This window comes from Crocodylus siamensis, chromosome 5, assembly GCF_052110815.1.
Source record: "Crocodylus siamensis isolate JL-2025a chromosome 5, ASM5211081v1, whole genome shotgun sequence".
Classification (NCBI taxonomy): Eukaryota; Metazoa; Chordata; order Crocodylia; family Crocodylidae; genus Crocodylus; species Crocodylus siamensis.
Window position 1 is genome coordinate 21,433,079 of NC_143399.1, and position 26,245 is coordinate 21,459,323.

Sequence of the window (26,245 nt, forward strand, 5' to 3'; positions counted from 1 at the left end):
GCCCTAAGAGCCAGACAGAAACCCCACCGGTGCAGGTTAGGATGGCAGCAGGCTAACACGGGAATTAGCCTGCACCTGCACCCGGTCAGCTGACCGGAAGAAGGCAGGGCCCTGGGCACATATAAACCCCATTCCCAGCTCAGCAGGGGTTAGTTCTGTGGCAGCAGCCAGGGGAAGGAGCCTCCAGGGAAGAATTGCCCAGAGATGCTGCGGCTGCCTGATATGCTGCATATAGGGCTGATGGGCTTCAGGAGCTCACCAGGTACCTTGCCCTACAAGGTGCTTAGTGCTGGGGGGAGGGGGAAATTTAACTCTTTCAAAGGGCCAGAGTGTACCCTGAACTGCTTGTATTGTGTTATATTTTGGGTTTTGTTTTATGAACTGGTGAACTGGGCTGAGGCTTTTAGGGAAGAGGTGTCACTGGGGGGGCCTGCTGCAGTGTGGGGACCCCAGCACCAGTGTGGGTATAGTGACAAAGGGTGGGGGGTACAGAGACAGGGCTGTGCAGAGGCTGGTGATGACAGGAGGCTGAGCAATATCAAGGCTCCAGAGAGACAACATTTAAATACCATCTGCGAGGCTCAAGGCATGGTAAAGGGGTGGTCTTGGAGCCATGCATCTAGCCCACAAGGTTGAGGGTGCCCCATGAGGCAACCATTTTGAGCAGGATCCAAAAGGGGTCCAAGAATGCACAGGGTTCAGTGGGGTCTGTCAGGACTGTGTCCAAATATGCACTAGAGGGCAGCTTCCCTATTTATTAGTTACCAACAAGACATGGCAGGTGAGGAAAAGGGTGCCCACTGGGCAAGATTGGCACTGTCACTGAGCCCTAGGGGTGTCACAGCCATCCCAGGGCACCCCATCCCATGACAAAGGGTAGAAAATACATGATAGAATTATGCTTGTGAAGATGTTGAAAAGAATAATAAAGTTGTTATAGAAGGACCCTATTAAAGGGCTAAATAAATAAATAACTGTTAAATAAGTTAGAGAGTAGTAGAATAGAAAATGAAGTATAAAGAGGAAGCCACAGTAGGAAATAAAACTTCTCTAAGTTTGTGACAAGAAAAGTGCTAATTATTGAGTAATCAGACTTAAGTGACCACTGCAGTAATCTAAAAGAAGCAAGCAATAAAGAGATAGGGAAGGAATATCTGATGAAATTAAACATGTAAGTCAACAGGAGAGAGCAAGGTACACCCAAGAGAGAAATACATAGCAGAACTGTTGGCAATCTCTTTTGATAAAAGTTGGAAAACCGATGTAGGTGCTCCTAACAGGAAAAAAGCTTTCATTTTGCTTACAAAGAAAGGCAAAAGAAAGCACTGACCACTTACAGTTACATTTTACATGCAAGATTTTTATGATGGAGCAACATGGAATCCAAATTTTTATGTATCCAAATCCTTTTATGAGAAGAGACTTTTTGGCACTGATCATAAAGAATATGATTTAATAAAACATGGGTTTTGTCAAACAAGTTTGAGCAATGTCTTTTGAAAGTGTGTTTTCTACCACAGTACAAGAATAATGAGGTAGGCATAATTTATCCTAAATTAGTATTTTTGACACACAACACTAATTTATTGATATCTGGATCAGTCTATATGGCTTGACCAGCTATTTGAGGGAAATAAATTGGACAAGCAATTGCAAGAAATGAGGAGTTGTTCATTGGTCACTCTCCAAATGCAGGAAGGTATTTAGTGGGATTCTGTAGGATTATTCTTTAGGATTTGTACTTTTCCATGTGTTTTAATTAACAATCTGGAGGACGATACAAATTTCACATTCAATTCATAAGAATAACAAATTAGGAGAGAGATGAGCACTCCAGAAGGGACTCATCAACATTGCAGAATACCACAGAAATCTTAGATGAACATGCATAAATAAGATGAGAGGCTCTGTCATCAAACTTCAAGAGCACGGTTTGAGAAGTTCACTTGTGTTGCATCTCAAGAGAATTACAGCTTTGTATCTACTCCAGGGTCAGTTCCTAGCCTATAATTTACATTGTCAGTCTCATTTAAGTTTTATTTCAAAAAGGGCCTTCAGAGAGAACATTGAACTGACACTGCCAAGGCAAATAGGACCCAAACATGACCTACCTTATATGTTTGCAAAGTAAACACAATCCTCCCCTTTCTTTTAAAAAACAAAACAAAAAAAACCCCAAAGTGTTCATCCTTTTGTTTCTGTTTAAGAGCTCAAAGCGGTAATGTCAGTGTGAACAGGATGAGTTCCTAGCCCACATAGGTTGAATTAACACCCCACCTCTCCACCTACATCCTTTCGAAGGGTCTGCTTAATTCCCAGTTGAAGAATAACAAAATATAAATGGCAGCCTGAGCCTCTCCTCCTGAGTTGGTTTTTTCTAAAGAGTTTTCCCTATAAGACTTGTTTCACTACCTAATCTATCATTCCCCATAGAAGAACATGCAAACTCTTTTATACTTTAGATTGGAGCTAATGAGATCCATCTGGACTGGCTGCCAGCATGAATCAATAGAACAGTCCTTCCTCACCCTTCAAGGTTGCAATACCTGATACTGTATCACAGCCAGAAGACCAGTGCTAATCACAGAGTCCCAAATACTAAACTATTCTGGTATGCGATAGACAGTAAAAACAGTTTTGTTAAACAAACAACCAAGCCAAAGAAATCCACAGATTTTGCTGCTATCTCTTCAAGAAGTTATTGTGAGCATTCTGTATGGCTTTAGAAGATCAGCATCCCACAATGGCCAGTTACAGGAGATATTATTATTGGGACTTTGGATAAAGGTAAGAATTTATACTATGCTTCCACAAAGCTTTAAGCCACCTTTGGGGCATTCTCAGTTCCAACAGCCCTGTTACAATAGCCTGAGTCAGGCTACCAGAGTGCTCATGCTGCCTACAATCTCTAAAGTGTAAAACATTCAAATATCAGGGCTCAAAATCTTGACAATGTGCTTCTGATTAAACCTATATTTCTTCATTGACAAACAAAAGAAAAGCCTAGAAAAAACCTTCATTGCCACAAAATGAAGTAGCTGGGTATTAATTGCTGCCATTCTAGAATGGTTAATTAAACAAAATATAAACCTCTGGAAACCAGGAAATGCAGAATGAAGGCATACCCTGGAAGCAATTCCTTGGAGCTGACAGGATCAACAGGGAATTAGCTGCATGTACCCCAATGGCATTCACTGCTGTTAGGTGCAATACACTGCTGCATTGCATGGTAGAGAATTAGAGCAAACTGAAAAGGTGGTACTAGAAAGAGTTCAGGCAGGAACCTGACCTTCTGGACCCTTTTTCTACTCCCCATTGTTGTCTATATGTGATCAAATGAATCTGGAGCACATGTATCTTCAGAACCAGCATGCCATTTTCAGCACCAAGTCCTGGGGGTGTCAACATGTTTTGGTTCTCTCCTTAAGGCAAACACTCCATGCATAGGCTCTGGATATGACCATCTCAGCAGTGGGGACTGAGCATGGCCAATTTCCAAGACTTCAAAATTAATGCAATTTCTCTAGAGTCTCCCTGTGTTTTCAACATGTCGGTGATATTGCAGAGCCCCTGGTTTCCCCTCTTGAATGCTCCTATATGTGACAGTGTAAGCAAGTAACTCAAAACTTGCAAAGAAATCTCTAAACAAATGCACACTTTATTCTTAAATAACAATGGAGATATACAGAACCATGGGAAAATAAAACAATAGAATTGGCACATGCATCCCTTTTCAACTTCCCCACCATTGCCTTTGGAATGTGCTCACTCAGTGTTTTTCATCATCACTCTTTTCCTTTTCTTCTAGTTCTGGTCTCTTGTCTAATATATCTGGTGAGGGAATTGTTCTTTTATACATTTGCATTTCTCTTTGTCAGGTGGCTATTCTGAGCAGGTTCAAGCTCCTTATCAAGTGATCCACTGTTTGGGTACAAGACTACATGGACAAAAGAGTTTTTCATTGTTAACTCATTGTCTAAGAATGCTTCCATCCAAGTAGAAGAACCTCTAAAATTAACAACAAGTTCTTGCTCCCACTGTTCACCTTGTGTCTAAGAATCCCAGTCCAAATAAAGCTGAAAACAAAACAGAAAGCAAACAGGACAATTTTAGAATTAAACCAGCACTCCTATAACAAAATTAGCCTTATCATTTGATATAAATGTAGGTGAATATTAGGGCTGTGCAAAGTTTCAGTAGCCGATTCGATTCAGTAACCAAATCTCCAAATCTGAATTGAACTGGGAGACCTTTTAATCTCTCTGAATCGAATCTGAACCCTCCAAATCAATTCAGAGAGATTTCATGATTCTAGACGGACATGGCTTTTTAAATATTTTTTTTCTATATACCTCAAGGTACCAGATGGCTCATGAATGCTGAGATGGTGGAGCATCCCACTGGAGTGTGAGGGAGTCCTCAGGGGACCTGGAAGCACTTCTGGTCGTCTGCCAGGAAGCATGCAAAGGACCCTCCCACTCCCCCCGCCCCCCAACCGCTCCCAGCAATTGGTGCCTCCTGGGTCTGTGGGGGGCACCCGGTCCATTTCCAGGTCTGCCGCTGAGCACGTGGAGGGCCCCCGCCTCACTCCTGTGGGGTGCTCTATCTGCCCCACCATTGCAGCATTCACAAGCTGTGCCTGGTACTTTGAGGTATGTAGAAAAAAAAAAACATTTTAAAGCTGTGTCTATGGCTGAATTGCTGATTCTCTGAATCTGCATTGACTCTTCAGATTTGGATTCGGCTGAATTGAATCAGGACAGCTACCTGAATCAACAAATCAAATCACTGTCCTCAATTTGGGCTGAATCTGAATCCAGTATGGCACATTTTGCACACCCCTAGTGGATATACACTTCATCACAAGTTAACTTCTCCTTCTTCCCCATAGAAGAAAGTAATAAACAGCTGCACAGTTCTTGAAGGAGTGATTCTGCCAGTGTGGAATAAGGACACTGAGAACAGTGGGCACACAGCGTATTCCTTTTCCCATGGATCCTTGCACCTTCCATTACCTCTCAAACTCCCGTCTTACTAGGGCTGTGTGAGGCTTCGGACAGTGCTTTGGATCCAGAGAAGCTTTAGATGCTTCGGTCTGAAGCAGCATGTCCGGGTTGAAGCGCTGGGCTCGTTAGGCTTCCCAAAGCAGTTTGGAGCTTCCAAAGTGCTTTGGAGCTGCCTCGGAAATTGGGCCATAGGCTATAATGGGGAAACAACAAAATATCTATAACTTTGTTGTTTTTTATCTGATTTTGATGAAGTTTCAGTGAAGGTAGTAGATTCTGCAGAGAGCACGAAGCCTGCCAGGTTTCAAGAAGACTGGCGTAGGGATTTGGGGAGAACTGTACCCCAAATTCTTGAGAGCAAGACTCCTGACAAGTCTGTGTGTTACACCACAGGGGGGTCAATACTGCAGGGATGGTAGCTCTTGCTGAGGCCAGAAAGCCTGCCAGGTTTCAAGAAGATCGGTGCAGGGGTTTGGGAGGAACTGCACCTCAAGCTGTGGACAAGCAAAACTTGTGCCATGGGTGACACTGCATATGTTAAGGCACGGCAGGATGACAGCTGCAGGGATGGTGGCCCCTGCTGTGGCCATGAAGTCTGCCAGCTGTTGAGGAGATAGGTGCAGGGGGGTTCTGGGGCCCTGTACCCCTGGCTGCTGACAGGCAAAACTCATGACATGGGTGCTTGTGGGACTGACGGTGTCTGTGTTACCAGTTACCAATCAGTCACTCAGGAACCAGCTCAATATGCAGGACCTAGCTAATGTAGCCAGTTAATTAGCAACAATTAACACCTACAAAACCAGGCTAAGGAGAAGAAAGAATCAATAGAGACAATTAACTGCCACAGTTTGAGGTGCAGTTCTCACCAAACCCCTGCACTGATCTTCTTGAAACTTGGCAGGCTTTCTGGCCTCAGTAAGAGCTGCCAGTCCCGCAGTTTTGACCCCCCTGTGGTGCAACACACAGCCATGACATGAGTTTGGCTTTCAACAATTTGGGGTACAGTTCCTCCCAAACCCCTTCATTGATCTTCTTGAAGCTTGGCAGGTTTCATGCTCTCAGCAGAGGCTACCATCCCTGCAAGATTGATCTGAATCAGACAAGAAACAACAAAGTTATAGATATTTCATTGATTTTTTTCCCCCCTGTTATACCCTATGGCCGGATCTCTGAGATGGCTCCGAAGCTTTGGCCAGATCGAGGCAGAAACCCGGTCCAGAGCTGCGGATCTGATCACTGCCATCCGGAGCGGCCAGATCTGAAGCCGGATCCGATTGCTGCTGACTCGCACAGGCCTACGTCTTACTCCCCAAGACATGACAAACTCTGCAACTGGCCTGGCCTTCTAGTCTATTTGCACAGATTTTACTGCTATAAAGTATCACTTGTAACATATAACAAAGTCAGTCAGCTAGTTAGTTGATGTATATATTTCAAGAAAACCAGAAGACATTCATCCTTGCTTTATAGCAAAACTATTATATAAGAGTATTTTTTAACCTTTGGTTAGGCTTTTCCATTTTTTTTATAACAAGGTATTAATATACTTGTAATTTAACACATCTTCTCCTTATGGGACTTATTAGCAGTTTAACACATGGGTGCACAAACTCAGCAGATAAGATGACAGAAATTACAAGTATTGTATGCTTAAGAAAATAATCTAGATGAATGATGAGAGATGTCAGAACTGCTAGACCACATCAAACAATGAAAACACTACTGGAGACAGGCTATTTAAATATTAAATAAATATCTAGAATTACTGTAGAAAGTTGAACAGCAGATGTAATGGAATGTTATTTTTTCTAACTTATTAATACTGTAATTATGGACTCTGCACCCCTGCTAAAAGGACCATTTGTCTTAGACTGGATATTTCACTAGTTTTTGTGTTTTTTCCTGCAATAAATTACAGATATTACCTTTAAGTGGTAAGTTAGAACTTGTTTCAGGCTTAGTTAAGATGCTTATAGAATGATTAAATATTGGGGTTGGTTTATAACTGTCTTTTTAGGATAATGGATATGTTCTGCTGATAAATTAATTGATGTTGCACAGCATGGCTGATTTTTAGAGAAAAAAATCTGTTTAGGAACATTTTAATTAGTTTCAGGAAATGACTACAGTATTTTGAAGATTACTTGAAAATCTGCCTTGTAGTAGTGAGGTCTTCTGCACGGTATTCATACGGTGCAAGGGAAACATTTGTAAGACACCCCCTTACCACTTCTAAGGAATGACTCAAACATTTATGGCTAATTAACAATTTGTTCTTGGAGAGAATTATTTTCTGAAATCAGTCATGCTAGGTGGCATTAGTTAATTTATCAACCAAACATTTACATTAGACTAAAAAGCCAGTTATAAAAATACAGACACATACCCAGGTGTATGTGTCTGTGCACATGCATGTGTCCAGAGACACATGCATACACAGTTGCACATGCACACACTTTCACATAAATAAATATACACAGAAGTATATGTACACAAAGAATACAAAAAGAATAAACTAGAAACATAATTACTTACATGTTTGAAATGGCTAATGAAGCCAGTCAAAGTATTTAATGAAAGTTAGCAGGTAGGACAAAATTACTGTATCAGGGTTGTCAGAGAGACAGCCAAAGCACATTCTATAGAGAGCTAATGGCCTATAGTATTGCTGTATGTATATAGTTATTGAAGCAACGCTTCAGGATTCCTACCTGCAATAACATTAGTCAATTTTAATTGCACTTCTGCTACTTGGCTACATTAGCAAGCCATAATTTTTTCCAAATTATTATGTGGCACTGAATCATTTAGCTTTAAGAATAAATACAGGTATTTGTACATGACAGTTGAGTGTTCAACATTTAAAAGCAAACATTTGTTTAAAAATACCACACCGTGCAAACTAATGCCACAGGGATTTCTTTTTCTACGTAAAGGAAATACTGAGATCTCAAATACAGTGTGGTATCAGATGATAGTAATTTTCTAATTTTTAAATCAAACCAATATTGCAAGTGTAGCAGGAACTGAACTAATGTAGCTGATGTTAACATAGAGTGTAATAATAGGGAAATGTAACCATGTTAGTCTTGTCCTGTAAGCAACTTGAAAACTCCATTTTGTATCCTTCTGCTTGACATAGTGAATGAACTCTGCATAGCCTTTGTGTATGAGTGGGTATAAAAGGGCAAATGGTGACAGAATAGCATAGAGATGGAAGAAGAAGATTTAACTGTTTATGTAAGCAACACGGTGTTGAATTAAAAAAATCATGGTTCGTTTCTCGGGAGGTGGAAAAAACTTTCAGCTTCAGACACACTTTATTAGCAATACAAAAGGTATATATTTGCAAATAGGGTCAGAGGGAGAAGACAAAAGATCAAATCCCTCTGCCCCCGAGCATAATCATTAGCAGGCTTTTATCCCCTCTCTCCTGACCACGTGTGCAGAAGGAGGAATTTTTACAACTCATTTCCGGTTCATACAAACATACATGTAAACATGTCGCTTCATACGTCCCATGTGCATTACAATTAACTACTTAAGTATGCGGGGCGGGTAGGCTTAATATGCATTAGGTTATCACGCGTGCGTGGATGGGACTCAAGGTTACTCAAGGTTCATCCTGAAGGCAAAAAATGGCATTTGCTCTTATCTTAGCCTTAGGAATGTGGGGTCATGAAAGAAAGTGTGATTTAGTGTGACAAAGAGATAGTAAATTTGCAGGACAGAGAGGGAGTGATACCTTTAGTACAAAGGGCTTTTGGTGGTTTTTCCCTTCAATTTCCAACCCCCCCCTTCCCTCTCCCATTAAGGAGACAAGGATGGGTAGCAGCTGTGTTCTTTTTTTTTTTTTTCTAAATCTGCTATTGATAATGCATTTTTAATAATATTTCTAACAACGGCACCAAATGTAAGTTACCAGTCAGTAAACTAATTAATATATGGCTGAAGAATCCCTTTCAGGCCTACGACACAAAGATAACAAGGAGAAGGAATGCACCCATCCTGCCAGATGGGCAGCAAGAACACTCCAAGGCTGAGAAGCTGAAGGCTAAAATACAACCGCAAAAACAGAAGTTGGGTATGGAAAAACCCCAAAGCACTGAGACAAAGGATACCAAATCCCTATAAAAGAAGACTTTAAAAATGCTGGGTGAAGTCTGTCTTTCAACTGCTGTTTTGTCAGAGCACAGACATGTCTGTTTCACCCCGTTTCAAGCTGCTATCTACAGGATCTCTCCCTCCCTCATAATAACCACCCTACCTGTACCTTCTCTCAATAAGGCCAGGGCCAGCCACCCAGTGCTGTTATGGAACAACTGCTGCTGGTACCTATAATATCTGAATGGTTGTTTTGTGTTTGTGTGTGCCTGTGTGTAAGTTTTGTGCATGATGATTGTGTGCATGTATATGAGTAGTGTGTTCGAACCTCTAATTCATGTAATCAATAAATGCAGCATTTTGCCCTATCTCCCTTTATAAGGTCTCGCTTGTGATTTGAGCAATTGACAATTTGTGTAACAAAACGAATTCCAACATTAACATTTTCTTATAAGTAAATGCATGTAATGGACTTATTTTCTTTCTTTTTTGTGGGTTTTTCCCCCACAAATGGGAATTTAGTATCTGAGAATAGATTTTTATATTTAGCATTCAACTAGATTTCTGTAGTTTAGCTTCTATTCACTTACAGCACTGCAAGCTATCATCTTAAACATTGGCATTTACTATATAATCCACACAGCAAACACTGAGATTCAATGGCACCCTGCATATTATCTTGCTTTGTTGCTCCTTTGCAGCTTCCACTCTTGCCTTGGCTTCCTGCAATCTCTCAGTGGTATTTTGAAAAAAAATTGACTCTATAAACTTCTTCTCTGCCAAGCTTTGTTTTTGTAACATTGATTTCCTGAAGGAAAACAAAGGAAGACATTTAAGTCTTATCTGCATAATTTACAGCAATTCAGATCAGCTGGGCAAACTTTGAGAACTTCTTTGTCTTTAAGAGTTAGGCTCTTACATATGGCATTCTTTCTTAATATAAAACTTATTAATGTGTGTAGTTTCTCTCTCTATTATTATTTTTTTTTTACCCAAGTAAGCAAACCACATATGCATGCCTTTTCTGCTTTCCACCACAAATGTTTACAATGAAAATTCAGGTTTTTTTTATCCTAACTGTTGTTAGTATCACCTGGTTGTATTCTGCTTTTTTTTGCAAAGTATTTTGGTTGTGAATATCTTTCAGTAGGAGGACGTGGGCTAATTAAATTCACGTTAATGGTCATCTCCTGAATCTGGAATCTGACATATTATAGCAGCTAGCCTCTCTTTTTCAACTCTTTCCTACAGAAGAAAAATGTTATATATTTAAACAAGCTAAAGGAATACATTATACTCCTTCCATGTGAAGTTTTCTTGCAGTGCCAAGCTGTGAACCTCAGAAATGAACTAACTTTAGACTGTCCTGGGGTTAAACCCAGTCTAGTGAATACCCATACATGAAAGCCCAGTCCAGGTTATTCTTACCTCCTGGACCAGACCTTGACTGAGCTATTTTTAGCCCCATAACTATCCTCCCCCATCATGTCGATCTACTAACAACCCCCTGGACCCACCAGCCCCCAACCTGCTGCCCTTTCCACCCATGGACCCACAAGCTCCCCCAATCCTCCCAGCCCTTCCCCCCGCACCCAGAGGTACTTACCTTGGGCTGCCTGCACCACTCCTGGCAGTGGCAAATACCTGCATATGCCACTCCCACTTAAATTAAGCCACTTAAACTTAATACAGAGCCCACAAATGCCTGTTCATGCCCAAAGACCAGAGGACAGCACTGTTTGGCTGTCACAGAACGTTATCATCCCCAAAATGACCATAAAGTGGATAAGAACACTTCAGCTGACAGAAACTATGACTTTCTTATTTGCCTATAGGAACAGTAACTGGGATTACAGTGCAACATCATCCACTGCCTAGGCACAGGTTGTGCTGGGTACTGGATTTCAACATATGAACACCACCTAAACCACTGGGACCAACCTTTTGCCAAAGGTGTGCCGTGAGTTAAACCCCACACCCTCCTCAAGTGCCACTCCAATCCCCTTCCCCTGTCCAATCTGTTCTGTGTTCTGCTGTGTGCCCAATGCTCTCTGACCAATCTGTCGCTGTGTTTTATGCTCCCTGTCTGATCTGTTGCTGTGCCCCCCACTCCCTTCCTGATCTGCCATGTGCCACACACACAAGGTTGCCCATGCCACTTGCGGTACCCGTGCCTCAGGTTGACCACAAATCCTCCAGTTACCCCAGACTGAGTTAAGTGTGCTTTTCTGAGATTTATCTACTAGCCTTTCTCCACAGAAGGAAAGAAATAACTATTCAGACCACTGAGGTCCTTCAAGTTCCATGTTCTTCTTGCCTCAAGTGCATGTTCTCAGATTACATTCAAGGGACAGGGTTCCCTTAAGAAAGACATTAAAGATGTTCTTAAAGCTTTTCTTTATTTTGTGTTCCTCCTTCTATTCTATAGGAACTCTTTATTTACAGTACTGTAATCCAACTTTTGATGAATTTGTGAGACTCTTTTAGTGTAACTTAACACAAACATACAAAACATTGGAAGCTCATAGTGTTCCAATGAGTACAAGTATGTTAGTCACATCTGCATGCTACATTCATATTCACAATGCTAACAACTAAGAAGCAACATACCTCTGCTCCTGAAGACTTTTAATCAACTCCTTACATTTTTTCACTTTTTCTTTACATTCTGTAACAATTCTCTCTTTCTCCTTTACAGATTCCTTGCATTTCTTCATTCTGTCTAGTTTTGAGAAACTGTGTGTCAAGGCAACATGCTGAGTGCTGAACTCTTGAACAAATGAATACTCTGATGCTTTTTGTTTCTTTTTTTCTAAGAACTGAGCATGCCCCTCCCTAACATCTTCAATGTATTTTGATCTTCTCACTTCACGCTGTTGAAAAGCTCCTTGAATTCTTTTATCATCTTCTTTGCACCTTATTTGAGCACCATGTTTTTTCTCTCTAAGAAATCCTTCGACAGTGCGCTTAACTTTGTCTTTAGCATTCTTCATCTGCATAACCCTAAGTTCTTTTCTAGTTTGGATGTCATGTTGCTTGCTCTCCTTATAAAATGTATCAATATCATAAAGTGGTCCAAGCATTCCAGATCCATGCATTTTAGCAAAAATCCTCTTCTCTATCCTGACTGGGCAATGCATAGCTTTACTCTGGCAATTAGGATGAATACCAGAATGAAATCCATGTACAGCATGCCAAATTTCTTCTCCTTGCTTTTGAAATAATGGAAGTTTAGCCCTCACCGGATAAAAAATTGTTCTACCTACCGAGAGCTTAAATTTATTTTCTACCTGCTCCTCCATATTTGGTTTCTCCATGACCAAGGAACCTACAAAATAAAGAATAAAATAGTAAAGCTAGGATGTAATTTAATTAAAAATATTATTGTTATTAATATTTCAGGATTTTATTAGAATTTAATGTCTGCTGATAAGAATGCTGTACTGAAGTCTTATTAGATTGACTTAAACACCATAATTCTTTGAAATTAGACTAACACGTTCTTGTCTATCTGGGACTGCACTAATATCTACCAGAGTTTGCTTATTTATCATACTTTAAGGTAAAAAAAAAAAAAGCCTTAGAATAAAAGCCTAATAAGAACATTTTATTGGAGTCAAAATCGCCATGAAAAATTTTTTAAAAGTATTTAATAAACTACTATTCTTTTAGCCCTAATCCAGCTCCCAGTGAAGTTGATAGAGGTGTGTCAATCAGCTTCAGAAGTTCTTGGATCAGAAAAGTATTCTACTACCCAGCAAAATACCAGTAGTATAAACAATCAGGGCAGCCACCCCAGGTGCTAACTTGGGGTAGTAGGAAGCAGTGCCATTGCAGCTTCACGATCATGCTAGTGGCCACAATCAGAAGTTGTCACTGCCTGTATGAAAACAGATAATCTTAGTGCCCAGCTGCATCATTACACCCAAGTGAAATACAAATAAAATATTTTCTGAAAGCTTCAAAAGTTCTTATATTTGCTGCTTTTTTAGAGACAGACTTTTAATTGACATTTTAAAATTGCAGCATAAAAATGTAACTTCTTAAGAATACGATTATAAACAACTCCAGTTCCTAATCACATTTTAAATATATCCCTTGCCTGCATGGTTTAACTATATTTATTTCACAGTATCTCTTAAAACTAAATGTCAGAGTCTTGTGCAAGTTCCTCTATATTCAGGGCCACAACAGATTCTTTCTCCCTATTAAATTCTTAGCATAATGCTTTTCAAACTATTGTTATATGGTTTTATTTATGGGGAACTGTTTACAGCATAGGCATATGCAAGGCTATGAATTATTTTTGCAAAGGATGAAATGCAAAATTAAGCTAGTTTTTCTGTTTATCACAAAAGCCTTCTATTTCAAGCCTGCTACAAAGCCATAAATATTCTCTGTATTTCAAAGCATGATAAAAGAAGATTCAAACAACCGTAGCATGCAAAAAAAAATGACAATAACTGTTTCTCATAACTTGCGAGTGCTTTTTGCTCTTGCTGTTTTGTACTTTCTACGGAGATCACTTTGGAGGTGGTATGAATAATTCTTCAGGAGCAGGGTCAAAAACAAATTAATAGTCAAAAGTGTGGCTGTGTTAAGAAGGAAGTGATTTGCCTTGTGCCAGGTCACAAATAAAGACAGATGTGGCCTGGTGCCAAATTCACTGCAGTTTTTACTTAATAAGCTATTGAGTCAAATTAGCTGAATTAATGGAAATGGCATGGTCCTCGTTGAAATTCAGTCTGATCCAAAATAATTTGCTAAACTGCCATCACAGACTTCAGCAAGACTCTTTAACATGTCTTGATCTGCATTTTTTTCAGTTGGAAACCCTCTGTATGCGCTAGTTCACCAAATGAAGCCAGCTATGTATGTCAGTTTTAATAGGGGTGGTACTACTGCTGCAAATTGCAAGGCCCTGCTTTCCATATACTAGTAGGTTTAAATGTGTACGCCTTCTCCTACCATAGCCCATGCATTCAAGGGGTGATGTCACTTGATTCTGGTCCCCACCTCTGGAATAATACTTTATCTGGTAGACCACTACCTGGCTAGTAAAAGAAAAAGCCTAAAAGTTCTGCCACTGGCAAAACGGACAACACATTTAGGAGGAAAACCACCCATTAAGGCAGAACTTTCAACAAGAAATTCTTCCTGACCTCATAGAGAATCAGATCTAATTTCAAATGCCCCCAAGAGGAATGCTTCACAGAACAAGGAAATGAGACAGTAAGAGCATTTATACACATATTTGTCTGCTCCAATGTGCTGGAGATCCGGCACGTCAGAGTAGACTTGATTAATCGAGTCTGCTCTGCACACGAGCTGAAGTGCCCAGCACTGCATCATGTGCATTTGTATCAAGGTAAAATGCGCATCAGCGTTAAGAAAATGGTGGTGGTGCACTTTGCAACTCAAACACCTTCACCACAGCATCAGGTGCTTTTAAAAGCACCCCATGCTGCAGTGCAAGCATGGGTACAAATGCCCTATGTCACCAAGGAAGAGCAAAACAACCAGAATTTTAAACAGAAGGAATCAAATAAAAATGAAGTAAAAACACAGAAGAGAATTCAATAGTTGGGAAAGTGGATAAGGAAAATTAAATGGGATTAATATGTAAAAGCTGGAGAGAATCTGCCATGCTTGTTAGTTACCTTTGCATAAACAAGCAGCGATAACCCCAGCTAATCACACTAGTACAAACACTTGACAATCTAGGTTACATGAAAGTTTATAATGAATCAGAATTGCAATATTGAGACCAGGAAGAGTCTGCTTATGACATGATTTCCAACCCTCTCACCCTTTGAAAGGGTGGATGGCTTAAAAACAAACCCCAGCTAGGGGCTGCAGCATACATGTTATTGAAGTGCTGTGCAAGACTAGCACAATTCTTCCCAAGCCATCCATAGGGCAGTACTATGTCACACACTGCCCACAGGGTCTAGTGACTACATACTGCAATGCAGCTCCAAACAATTGTGCAATATATACAGAATACTTGTATTCTTTTTTTCAAACATGGAATTTAATAAGTATTTTCCAAAATCCTTTATACATGATTTCGAATTGCATAAGCGTATCACTGATTAAAGTGAGTTGTTTTAGGAAACTAAGGAAGATTAATTACAAACTCACAATATAGCTTTTTTGAATAAGATAAAACCTCTAAAATACCTTAGCATAATGAGAGAGAAGAAAGATATACTACTCCTACAGTGACAACTAAACAAACTGCAATACTATGTGCAGTCCACTTTTTCTGTAGGCAGATAAATATGCATAATAGATGGTATTCTCATTAACAACATACTGGTGCTATACCTCAGATTAACAATGCTGTACTAGAACATAAATTATCTTCATATTATGAATATAAAAATATTCTGAAATGTCTCTTGTGAAGGGCGTGGTCTGCTGAAACATAGACATTCATTGATTGTAAGACCGGAAGGGACCTCTGAAGATCACTGGGTTCAGCCCCCTGCACCAAGCAGGAAAGATAATGTCTAGGCAGTTACCACTAAATTCTTTATGAACTATAAAATGCTACCAATAGAAATGTTTTACAAATTTGCTGAAACAATATTAAGGATCACACTGGCAGTAGTACAAACTGAAAATGTGACATTATCTCCATAATTTATGTTGTACTGTTTCCATGTCGTAGTACATGAAATGGTACATTAGCTCATATACTCCTCTCAGATCTCTATACAGACCATTGGCGCTGAGTAATATGGGGACTTGAGGATGCTGGCCCACCTCGGGAAGAGGGCTGTTGTGCCCAAACCTGAGGAATTACAAGCCAAGCAGGAATGGAGAGCAGCTCCTGCAGCTCCTTCTAGGTAAGTCTGTAGGGACAGGGGGACAGGTGACACACTAGGGCAGCAAGGGGAGGCTGGACAATGCATTGAGGGGGATGGAGGCACAGGTAACATGTTGGGGGGGGCAGGATAGCACAGGTGACATGGAGGGGCAAGGGGACCAAGGTGATGCAGCCAGGGGGGCATGTGCCCCCTGATTTTTGTGCACCCACAGTGGGATGTGGAGCAAAGGGATGCAGTCAGGCAGGAGCTGCCTCTGCAGCCCAATGGACAGGACCCAGTGCAAGAGAGAGTGCCATGCCGCCATGGCTGACAAGTTGAGGTGCCCCCTGCCTGCCTGGCCACAGCTGGGGCACAACTCCACACCAACACCGCTGCTGTGCCTCACCTTGGTGGCCATGGAGGCATGGCACTCCCTCCTATGCTGGGTTCTGTCCACTGGGCTGTGGAGGTGGCTCCTGCCTAGAGCTAGTCCGGCCTGGCTACAGCCCTGTGCCCCATGCTGTGCTGCGAGTGCAGAAATCTCAGGGGGTTCATGCCTGCCACATCACCTATGCCCTCTTCTGCCCCCACACAAATTGCTTATGCCCACACACCTCCCTTCCCCAGATGTGCACCCTGTTCCCCATACACTAGGGGGCAGTAAGCAGCAGGTCAGGAGTGAGGGGCATCAGCAGGGCCAAGAAACTTTCCATATGTCCATAATCTTAGGCAAAAATAAAAGTTGGTGCCTATGCTACAGACAAAGTAGTAAGAAGCATCAAGTGATTTATTAGCCTTTTCCCTTTTTTCTTTTTTTTTTTTGAGTTAATAACTCAATCTTATTTTTACACACAAACTGAATTTAACATATGGCTGTAGCCACAAGAGGGATTACTTACTTAGCTGTTTACAGCTCAATTCCATTCCTTTCTATGCATTCCAGGCATATCTACTTTGCTTACTGATTCTAGTTTTAGAACTGTAGGAACTGCAGAGTCAATATGCAATAGTTGCACAGGAACAACAAGTCTGGCAGGTCTAAAAGCAGGCACTGGAGACAAGCTCAGAGCAGCCTCATGGGAGGAAGATCTGGGTCTGAACTGTGCCCACAGAATGAGAAAATGGTGAGATGTGCTTGAACCCCTCAGTTCTGGTACATGCTCCCATAGGACAGTAGACAAGCTCTAAAATGTTCATATCGACTTGCAGTCAACTTGAGGTGTCTTATGATCAGCATTCATAGCTCCACTACAGCATTCATATTGGAAGTACCTATGTGAACAACCTTGATGTGGCCCTACAGATCTACAATGCTTTTGCGACTTTGTCCAGTAAGATGACATTCTTTATTCTGCTATCCTGAGTGATCATAACTCATCGTAACTCATCCTGGAGACTGGAAGGAGTGGAGACAGGGGAAAGGCTCCCTGTCTTTTTGAGACTGGGGTCACTCTGTTCTTGTGCAGATGGTACAGGGGTCAACTGCTCCCTTCATCCCATAGACTAGGGAGTGAGGAGAGCAGCAGCCATTGCTCCATCTCTTACTGAAAATGGAAAGTCCTTGGTTTCAGGAACTCCTGCTAGCTTTCCCTTGCCACCCCTGCCACTCTCCTGAGCAGCAGGGTGGACACATAAAAGCTGGCAGATGGGAGCAGGGATCCAAGCAAGTCTTCTTGACCCTGGTTCTGGAGCCTTGCCAAGCACTCTCTGCTCTCCCTGCACTCCTCCAGGTCAGCCTGGAGAAGTGCAAGAAGCAGGGACTATTATGTTGGGAGTGAACTTGGAAGGTTCCCATCATGGGAGAATGCCTTCCTCCTGTCAATCAGCCAATAGGCAGATTGGAGGCAGGGGGCAGCTTCCCAAGCTATATGTGGTAGCTGCTGCTTTTTGGCACATGTCAAGTGCTAGACAGTCTGCCATCTTCCTAGGCAGTAAAGCAGGCAGGCTGTTTAATTAATGGGCTCCCATAAGAGTGGGAGAGGCCTAGGGAGCAGCCCACAAGGGCTGGAGGAACATTTGTATGGTGCATCTCCCAGGTTATTTTTGTATCAGAAGAAATTCCTTCCAGTAGAAATGAATGTCTGTATGCAGCCTAAGGTAGTTTGCCAGAGAACTATGCATGAGCCTAATAAGGATGTGAAAAGTAATAGCCCTGGGTTTTTACATATGGGAGATTAAGGGATGAAGGGATGCTCTCGCTGCAGTCCCCTGTTCTGTTGCTTTAAAACTTGAAGGTCTCCTTCTCCCTATCTTTGATGCTTCCTAAGCTTCCACAAACAAGGTATAATTGTTTCTGGGGAATCCACGCTTTCATCTCTTTTCTCTTACTGACAGTGTATGTAGTCCTACCTCAGCAGAACTCCTACAGTCAATCTTGAAACTTTGCACATAATATGCTCTGGAATATTCCTCTCAAGGAAAGCTAACTTTGAACAGCCAATTATAAGGATCTTGAAGGTACAGGTGAAATGTTGTAAGTAACGAAAATATTACCAAAGAAATAAATACTCTGTCTAGGATCATCAAAAAGAATGCATGTATCGTTTTACTTTAAGTTTACAATATATTCTGTGTTTTTCAATTTGGCAGTGCTCTTTCCCATACTTGTGGCTAGAGTAATTTATTTATGAAAAGCCTAGGACAAACATAACAACAGCCTCTCCCATCATTCTTCTTTATGCCAGCATGCGAGTACATAAGGCAAACAGGCTCACTCCCTTTGGTTCCAGTGCCCGAACCATCTTGGCCCAAAGCAGCTCTTATAGTGGAAGTCTAGTTTTGCCTTTCTAGCCCTGGCTATACGAAGCATGCACATTTGCTCTCTGGGGACAGTATCTGGTCAGCACTAGGCATCATGAAAAGTTTGAGCAAAACTCAGAGATTGAAGTCTTTGAAGATTTTAATAGTTACAGTTTCTGAACCCTTGACAGGAGTTCAGAAATTTTCAAAGGCTTATAAACCTGGTCAAATTTGAGTGCATTTTTACCAAAATAGGAAAACATTCTCTTGGTATAAAGGCAAATCCCAGCCCCCCCTCCCCACTGGCATTTTAAATCCTTGATCTCAAGTCTGCGAGTATGAACGCTGTTCAAAAAGAAAGGGAATGAAATTTGTCAAGGCACAGATTTTGCTGTCTATGTTCTCATTTTCAGAACTGGCTGGACCATTCTGATTCAATTCATGAAACAGGTCAAGAGAGAGAACCAAAATATAAACTTTCAGTCCAATGAGTTAGAGTTTGGCAGAATTATGAGCAACTGCACACTTAGAACTACCAGCTGTACCTATAATAAATAACTAAAATGGTTGCTAATGTTCTCCTACTAGCTTAATTTTATTTATAGTCAGTGTATTTCTTTTTAATTTTATAAAGTACTATAAAAGAATAATGTGACTAACCCTTTCTCAGTGGAATTCGGCGTTCCTCTAGTTTAATTTTTCTCTCTTTTTTCCCCAATGTAGGTAAAATAGAGATAACTGCTTGTTTTTCTCTTCCAAGACATAGAACAGGAAGCTCTTTAAAATTATCCATAGGGAAGACCTGTTAACAAAATACATTTTTGTAATTGGATATACTGCTGTATCAAATAAATGAAGATTTGTGGTACTAATATACTATTATTCCTCAAAAGTAAAATACTGTATATATTTATGTAATGTTTTGGGAAAAAATTCCCTTCACCTGATTTTTTGGAGAATTACTACCCCTTTCTTGCAAAAATACGTCTCCAGGCAATGTCTCTATACACATGGCTAGCTGGCTACTTGTTCTAACTCCATATACCTCTGTGCTTCTAGAATAAATCCCAGATTTTAGACTAAACAACCCTTCAACTCATCATCTGTTACATCAAGATGCCTTCCTCTGCAGTTTGTAAATGATGAGGACACTTTATATTTTACTGTATGAGCAAGCAAGTAGCCTCACTAAGAAAGAGTTTATATTTTCATATCTAAGTAAATGCAATGCTTGTAAAATATGCTTGACTGCAACTGACTCCCTTTATTTATAAACAGTATAACAGTACAGTATACACAACATACATTCATTGTCATGTACACATGTTCAACTCTTGACCCAGAGTTTCTAACCTTAGAGCAAGAGATGGTTTTATTTTGTTCTCACTAATTTCTATTTATTTTTTTACAAAAATGCCAACTTGAACTGACTAAAGTACCATGCATTATAAGGTAGGTATTTCATAATTAGAAACTGAGCTAATAAAGAAACTTATCTCTCATGCCACAGAAGAACAATCAGATGATAACATTTTTTCTAACTTTGCATATGAGCCAGATTCATCCTGGTTACCTGTACTTAGTTGAAAAGTTTTGGCAATGTGTTACAGAAGCTGAGTTACCCAGTCTCTCAGGCGTAAGATTTTGCAAATCAATCAGTAACTTCTTAAAAAATGGAACCCATAATTTAGCACAGACAGGCAGTGTCTACACAAGACACTGACTGCATAATAGTCCATGACTACTGTGTAGTAGTGATGCATGGCAGGTATCAAATTAACTGCGCAGTAGACTAATTTAGTGTTCAGTAAGCACCTGCATGTGTAGACGGTAATGCTTTACTATGCAGTCAATTAGACAACTCCATGGTAAAGCATCTCATGAAGACGCACCTAATAATTACTATTTTGAGCCAGTACCAAATTAACAATTTTTCAAATGAGCTTTTCAGTATATCCTGTCATTTTGTAAAATAGCAAGGTACAGAAATGAAGAAAGAATGCCTGCTGATAGGCACTGAATTTGAAGATAGGTATGTATTGAATCACTTAATGGCTCTAGAAATTCTAAGTAGAAAACAGCTTGTCACTTGAGTGCAATGTATACAGAAGTCCTTAGAGGTTGCAAGGCAAACTAGACCACCAGAAGATATACTTGAAATCAATGACTGTTGCATTTTATTCCAAGCCTGAAATGGGTCCTGCGAGTTTACCCTGGCTTGGGAGTCAAGAACTGGCAGTTTTATTGGTTGCTTGGATGTGCTAATATAACTGGCAAAATGCAAAAGGAGACTCTTCAATACTATATTCAAGGTTGGAATCATATTACCTTATATCCAAGTTCACCAAAGTGACTATATTCTTAAGACTTTGTCAAAGATTAGCTTTGCCTTCTTTGTATGACAACAGCTAGCAAACAGTAAGTTTGCTAGTTAGTAAAAGTTGTCTTGGTAGTATTTTCCTCTGCATTCAGAAAAGTGTGCATACCACATGAAATTACAGGGCTGTGGGGATAAATAACAAATCTCGCCCAGAACAACTTTTTAATCCTTAGGCCTGTGAACAACTTCAAACAGCTGTTATTATTATAAATCAATTTACTATAGAAATACTTCTTCTTTCCTTTTAATTGCATCCCAGTTCACAGGGTATACAAATTCACACGATAAGATTCATTTCATACTCTGATTAAGCTTAAGTCTGTTTTTATTTTTTTTACCTAATCAAAAGTTCTGTAATCAGCACTGGAGGTAGCCATGTTACTAAAAAATGTTATAGTCATGAATTATTATATGCAGGGTGTTGAGGTATTTAATCTTCTATAAATTAATGACTTAAATCAGGAGAAGAATTTGAATTTTTAAATAATATATATAAATATGTTTGTTTTAAGGGGAATGAAGAAAATTTAGAAATCCTTACAGTGGTTGCCAATTTCAAAAGCAATACTACTGTAAAAAAAGAAAGCTTACTTCCAGCATAATTAAGAATGACATTCTTGAAAATCATCTGAGAGAGAGAAAATTTTACAGTTCATACCTAGCAAAAAATGCTTTCCTTTCTTGTAAAAATACAGATTTAGGAAATAGATGCAATTTTCCTATCCCTTTCTCTAATTTTTAAAAATGCTTCATTACAGCATAATCAACAATTGCTGTAAGTTAAATTTAGTTGAATTCTGTTGCAATCTTTAAAGAGAAAGAAACAGCTAACTCTATATATAGACACTAAGCCAGAGCCACTTGTTAAACCACTCAGCTTTTTTAAGACTCTTCAGACAGTGCTTTTAGCAAACTTCTGTAAATCAACATTTATAGGTTCATAAGCAGAACCAAAAAGCATTGCAACAGAAGTGAAAACTCCAATGGCCAATTTAAGCTTCAATTTAAGAGAAAGCAGCTCCACTGGTGTCAATAGAATTGTACTTGCTTACAGAAGGGTTGAATTTGGCCTCAAGAGTTTATGACTCATCAACATTTATGGAACAATCACCAGCTCTGGGTATTTGAAATTCATTACACTTTGTGATTGCAGTCACATTCTTTTATGAAGGTTTCCTCTTTGACCTGAGAATGAGTAATATTAAGAAGAAAAATAAGGGCGATGCCATATAACAGAAAATAAGGGGTAAAAGTAGTACACATAAAACAGTACTTTCACAGACTCAAGTAACAACAGAATGCCTTAGAGACTCTGTATTTCTAATGAAGTAACTTTAAACCATGCTAGTAATGATATACAGCTGTAAAAAAAAGGGGTAAAGACCCCTTTAAGTTGGTAAAGTGAAGGAGAACTGGCATCAATGAGAACTAGACCTTCTATGTACAGGGATCATTTCACCCACTGTTGAAATGGATCCATCTCTGGAATGGAATTAGAGCAGCCACTCTATCCCACCAATTCAAACACTACAGTGGATTTCTGAAGGGGATGGAAAGAATAATCTCTGTAGCTGAAAATATCAAATCTTTGGAAACGTTAAACAGAATGTAATTACTCAAACAGAAACCTAGCTAGGATACCGGGACAATAACACCATCCCTTTGCAAAAATTATCACGGTATCTTTAATGGTCACAAACTGTTGAAGCTTTTGTAAGTCTTATCCAAAAAACAAAAGAGCACCACTGTCCCTTCAGTAGTCCAAAATTACACTTCTCCAGAGTTCAGAACTTTATTTATGGCATTTCTATAGAGATTTGCCACATTCATTCTAGATTACTGCAAAAATGACCACTAGATTGAAGAATCAGTGACAGTTTTAAAGTCCAATAATTCACATGCTGTCAGAGCTAGAAATTAATGTTGTATATCACAGGAAAGTTTTCTATTGTTATATATGACATGTTTCTAGACCTAGCAGCTCCTTGACTACTGGAACCTGAAATGTCATTTTTCTAGCTATTTGTTTGGTTCTCCTTCCCTCCTCCCTTATTGAAATAACAAATATTCTGAGTATTACAGGAGCCAGGAACTAAAATTGGAGCCATGCACCCCTAAAAACCTTCGAACCATTATTCAAAAGTTATAACCTGAGCCACTGACAAATCTATGGCCAAACTCCCATGTTCTCCCATGAAGAGAGAAGGATCACACCAATAATGCATTAGTCCTCCCCTGCTGCCAGAGCCCCCAGACCTTTTGTTAAATACTTGGGCCTTTTATTAACCTATTATTCTAGAAATTTACCGGGTACTCTCCATTAAAAGCATGTCAAAATAAGCATAAGTGCAGAAAACACTGAACTCACAATAAGAATGATTTACTGTTAAAGGCCAAATGTTTAAAAAATTACTATGGATAAAAATATTATATGATTTTTTTCCAATTCTTCTAGACCAGTGAACAGAAAGAAAGTGTTTAGATCCATGGCCTTTACTGGAAAGACAGATGACAAAAGAGATCACATTTAAAACTGCAAAATTAGTCCCTAGTGGAGCTCTATTGTGTTAGGTCCAAGATAAAAGAAGCACAAAAAGTCAAAATCAGGGAAGGCAATTTACAGGAATTACCAGACAGAAGGCAAACTGACAGAAATCTTTCCTGCTGAGTGTTTGGCTTCATGCAATTATGGTTAAAACTATCTCTTTAGCAACATTTGCCTCTAAGTCCAACTTATCAAGATAGCTGGTTTAAATTAATCATAACTTAATTCACATTAAGTAATTTTTCTATGTGAAATTAATTATGTGGTGACATTTCAAGTTATATATACACACACACACACACACACACATTTAACTGAATAAAGAGAATGTAAGGATAGAGAAAAAAAGATATTCAGGATAAACAAACTACAAAGAAGGTAAGAGGAGCAACCCTATCAAAGAGTGTTGCTAACCCACCTCTTTGAATTTTAGAACTTGCTCTGAATTTCCCTTCATCTCCCTCACCTCATTTCTACGCCCCCCCCAACCTTCAGGAGGCTATTTCCTTTTTATTTTTAACTTCAAAAAAGATGTCTCTCAATGCTGATCTACAAGAAGAAAATAAAGAGTTAAACGGCAGAAGTCGGAGAGTGCCATCCTGTGTAATACCTGGAAAAAAGCAAGAAGGCAGAAATACAACATTCTATATGGAAGCAGGAAACAAAGAGGTGCTTCTGTTTGCAAGAGTGAGTTTTACTACCTTTGGATGTTGAATGAAAGCACTGTATTTATTAAATGGTTTGAAAACATCTGTAAAAGCTAAATAATGTAAATGTACTGAATGACCTGCAGCTTCTTCAAAAATCGACAATGCCAATAATTATGGTTGAATAATATTTAGCGCTACAGTGTGTACACTAAACATCAGTGTTCCTTCTCCTCTTAGATTTGTATTACACTCTAGGATAATATATGATGGTGTAACTTGGAAAACAGAATCTTAAATATCAAGAACATTTTTTCAGTACCGGATTTTTCTGAAATGTTTAGAATGATTCTTGCTGCTATATGCAGAGTCTAGATTTTTCTTTAGAAAAAGTTTTTAAATTAACATTTAATAGCACACTTACTTGTTTCCCAGATGTAAGCTTTTCATCCTCAGTGTTCTGTTCTGGTTTAATGATGTGATACATAAAGCTTTTACTATCACATTCTGAAGGTGTGCCTTGACTATAAATTTGTTTTGCTCCATCTCTGATGTAATGTCTCTGCAGGGGAACTTCATGCAAAAGAATTTTGCTGTAAAATAAAACCTCTGTCACTATTTCACAGTAGATAAAAAAAGAAGGTAGTGCTGAGTAACTGAATAATCTAGAGTTAATTTTCTTGTTGTAGCTGAGACACAAAGTGAGCTGCAAACTTAAATGCTAATAAATTCCTCCCATGCACTATATTTACTTTCGAGAGAAAAGAAAGCAAATTACTTACCAAAAGTAATGTAGATAATATATCACAGTTTAAATTTTACTGGAATTAAAGTCAGAAAATTCAATAGCAAGGTTCTCACAGTTTTCTTAGTTCTTATTTAATGCATGAAGTAAAATAAGATGCTTCATCATATACAACAAGTAGTTGTGTACCCAAATAAGAAATGTTGGGAAAGACCTTGAGGAAGATTGCAAAGGTCTTGCAGTTTTACCACAAGGTAAAGGAGAATGGGGAAAAAAGTATGAAAATTTGCAGTGGACTGATTGGCAGAAATCAGAAAGAGAAAACAGCCTGAAAGATGACCTACAAGGCCTAGTCACGTTAGTGTGAGTGAGACCCTGCCGAGGCCAAGATTTTGTCAGGAGCTTTCAAATACTGTACGCTAAACATGTCTCTCTTTCAGACAGGTGTAAAACTGAAAGATACTACCCAGACTTTTGCTACCAAAACATCTGTAAATCAAATCAGTTCATTTAAGTTTTTATGGCTTTTAAAAATTGAAGCCACCCATTATTTATATACATCAAGGATTTCTGACTTTCTCTGGTGCCTTACGCATATTTAAACAATTAATTATACTGACATTAAGGACAATTAGCACTGATAGAGTGGATGGGTATAGCCAAGAAGTGATCAAGGTATAAATCAGGGATGTCAAACATATAGCCCATAAGCTACATCTGACCCACGGAACCACATGATCCAGCCAGTGTATGTTCAGACTGACCCCGTGTGCTGCATGGGGCACACACCAGCCCTGGCACTGTGTGTCACAGTAGGAATGGGGGATTTGTCTGGGGCACGTGCTGTATGTGACACCCACACTGTCCCTGCATGTTAGCTCTGGGGTCCGTCTGAATCAAGCCGTGCTGCGGCCAGCACACCCACCTGGTTCAGTGGGACACCGCATGCAGCACGCACTCCATGCCTGCCTTCTGTGCTCTATGCAGCCCACATGTCGCAAGCAGCTTACACCAAACCCCACTCTAAGGCTCATGAATGAGGAGCATGGACTGAAGCCAGCACTGCCTGCAGCAAAGGAGGTCTGGGCTGCAGGCTGCATGCAGCGTCCTATCAAACTGCCCCTGCACGCTGGCTCCAGTGTGCATGGAAATCCCGGGCCCAATCTGGACCAATCCTGAAGTCAGCATGCAGGGCTGACCTGGCAGAATGCTGCTAGTTTGTGCACCGGACTACCTGTGCTGCATGCAATACTGGGTCCAGTCA

At 39.9% G+C, this 26,245-nt stretch overlaps 1 protein-coding gene across 2 annotated transcripts in view; it reads right to left on the reverse strand.

Moving 5' to 3' along the window:
* Positions 1-3,640: 3,640 nt before the first annotated feature.
* Positions 3,641-26,245, reverse strand: part of LOC149863587 (leucine-rich repeat and IQ domain-containing protein 3-like) — a 63,827-nt gene continuing 41,222 nt past the window's right edge. Inside the window, exons 2-6 of one of the 2 annotated variants that reach the window (XM_090046886.1) lie at positions 24,661-24,829; positions 19,325-19,466; positions 11,721-12,438; positions 9,701-9,918; positions 3,641-4,076 (exon numbers count right to left, since the gene is read on the reverse strand). In XM_090046886.1, coding sequence (XP_089903012.1) covers positions 9,720-9,918; positions 11,721-12,438; positions 19,325-19,466; positions 24,661-24,829 — 1,228 coding nt within the window. In that variant the 3' untranslated portion in view covers positions 3,641-4,076; positions 9,701-9,719. The remainder of the gene's footprint in view (positions 4,077-9,700; positions 9,919-11,720; positions 12,439-19,324; positions 19,467-24,660; positions 24,830-26,245) is intronic. The other variant, XM_090046887.1, reaches the window with a different exon arrangement.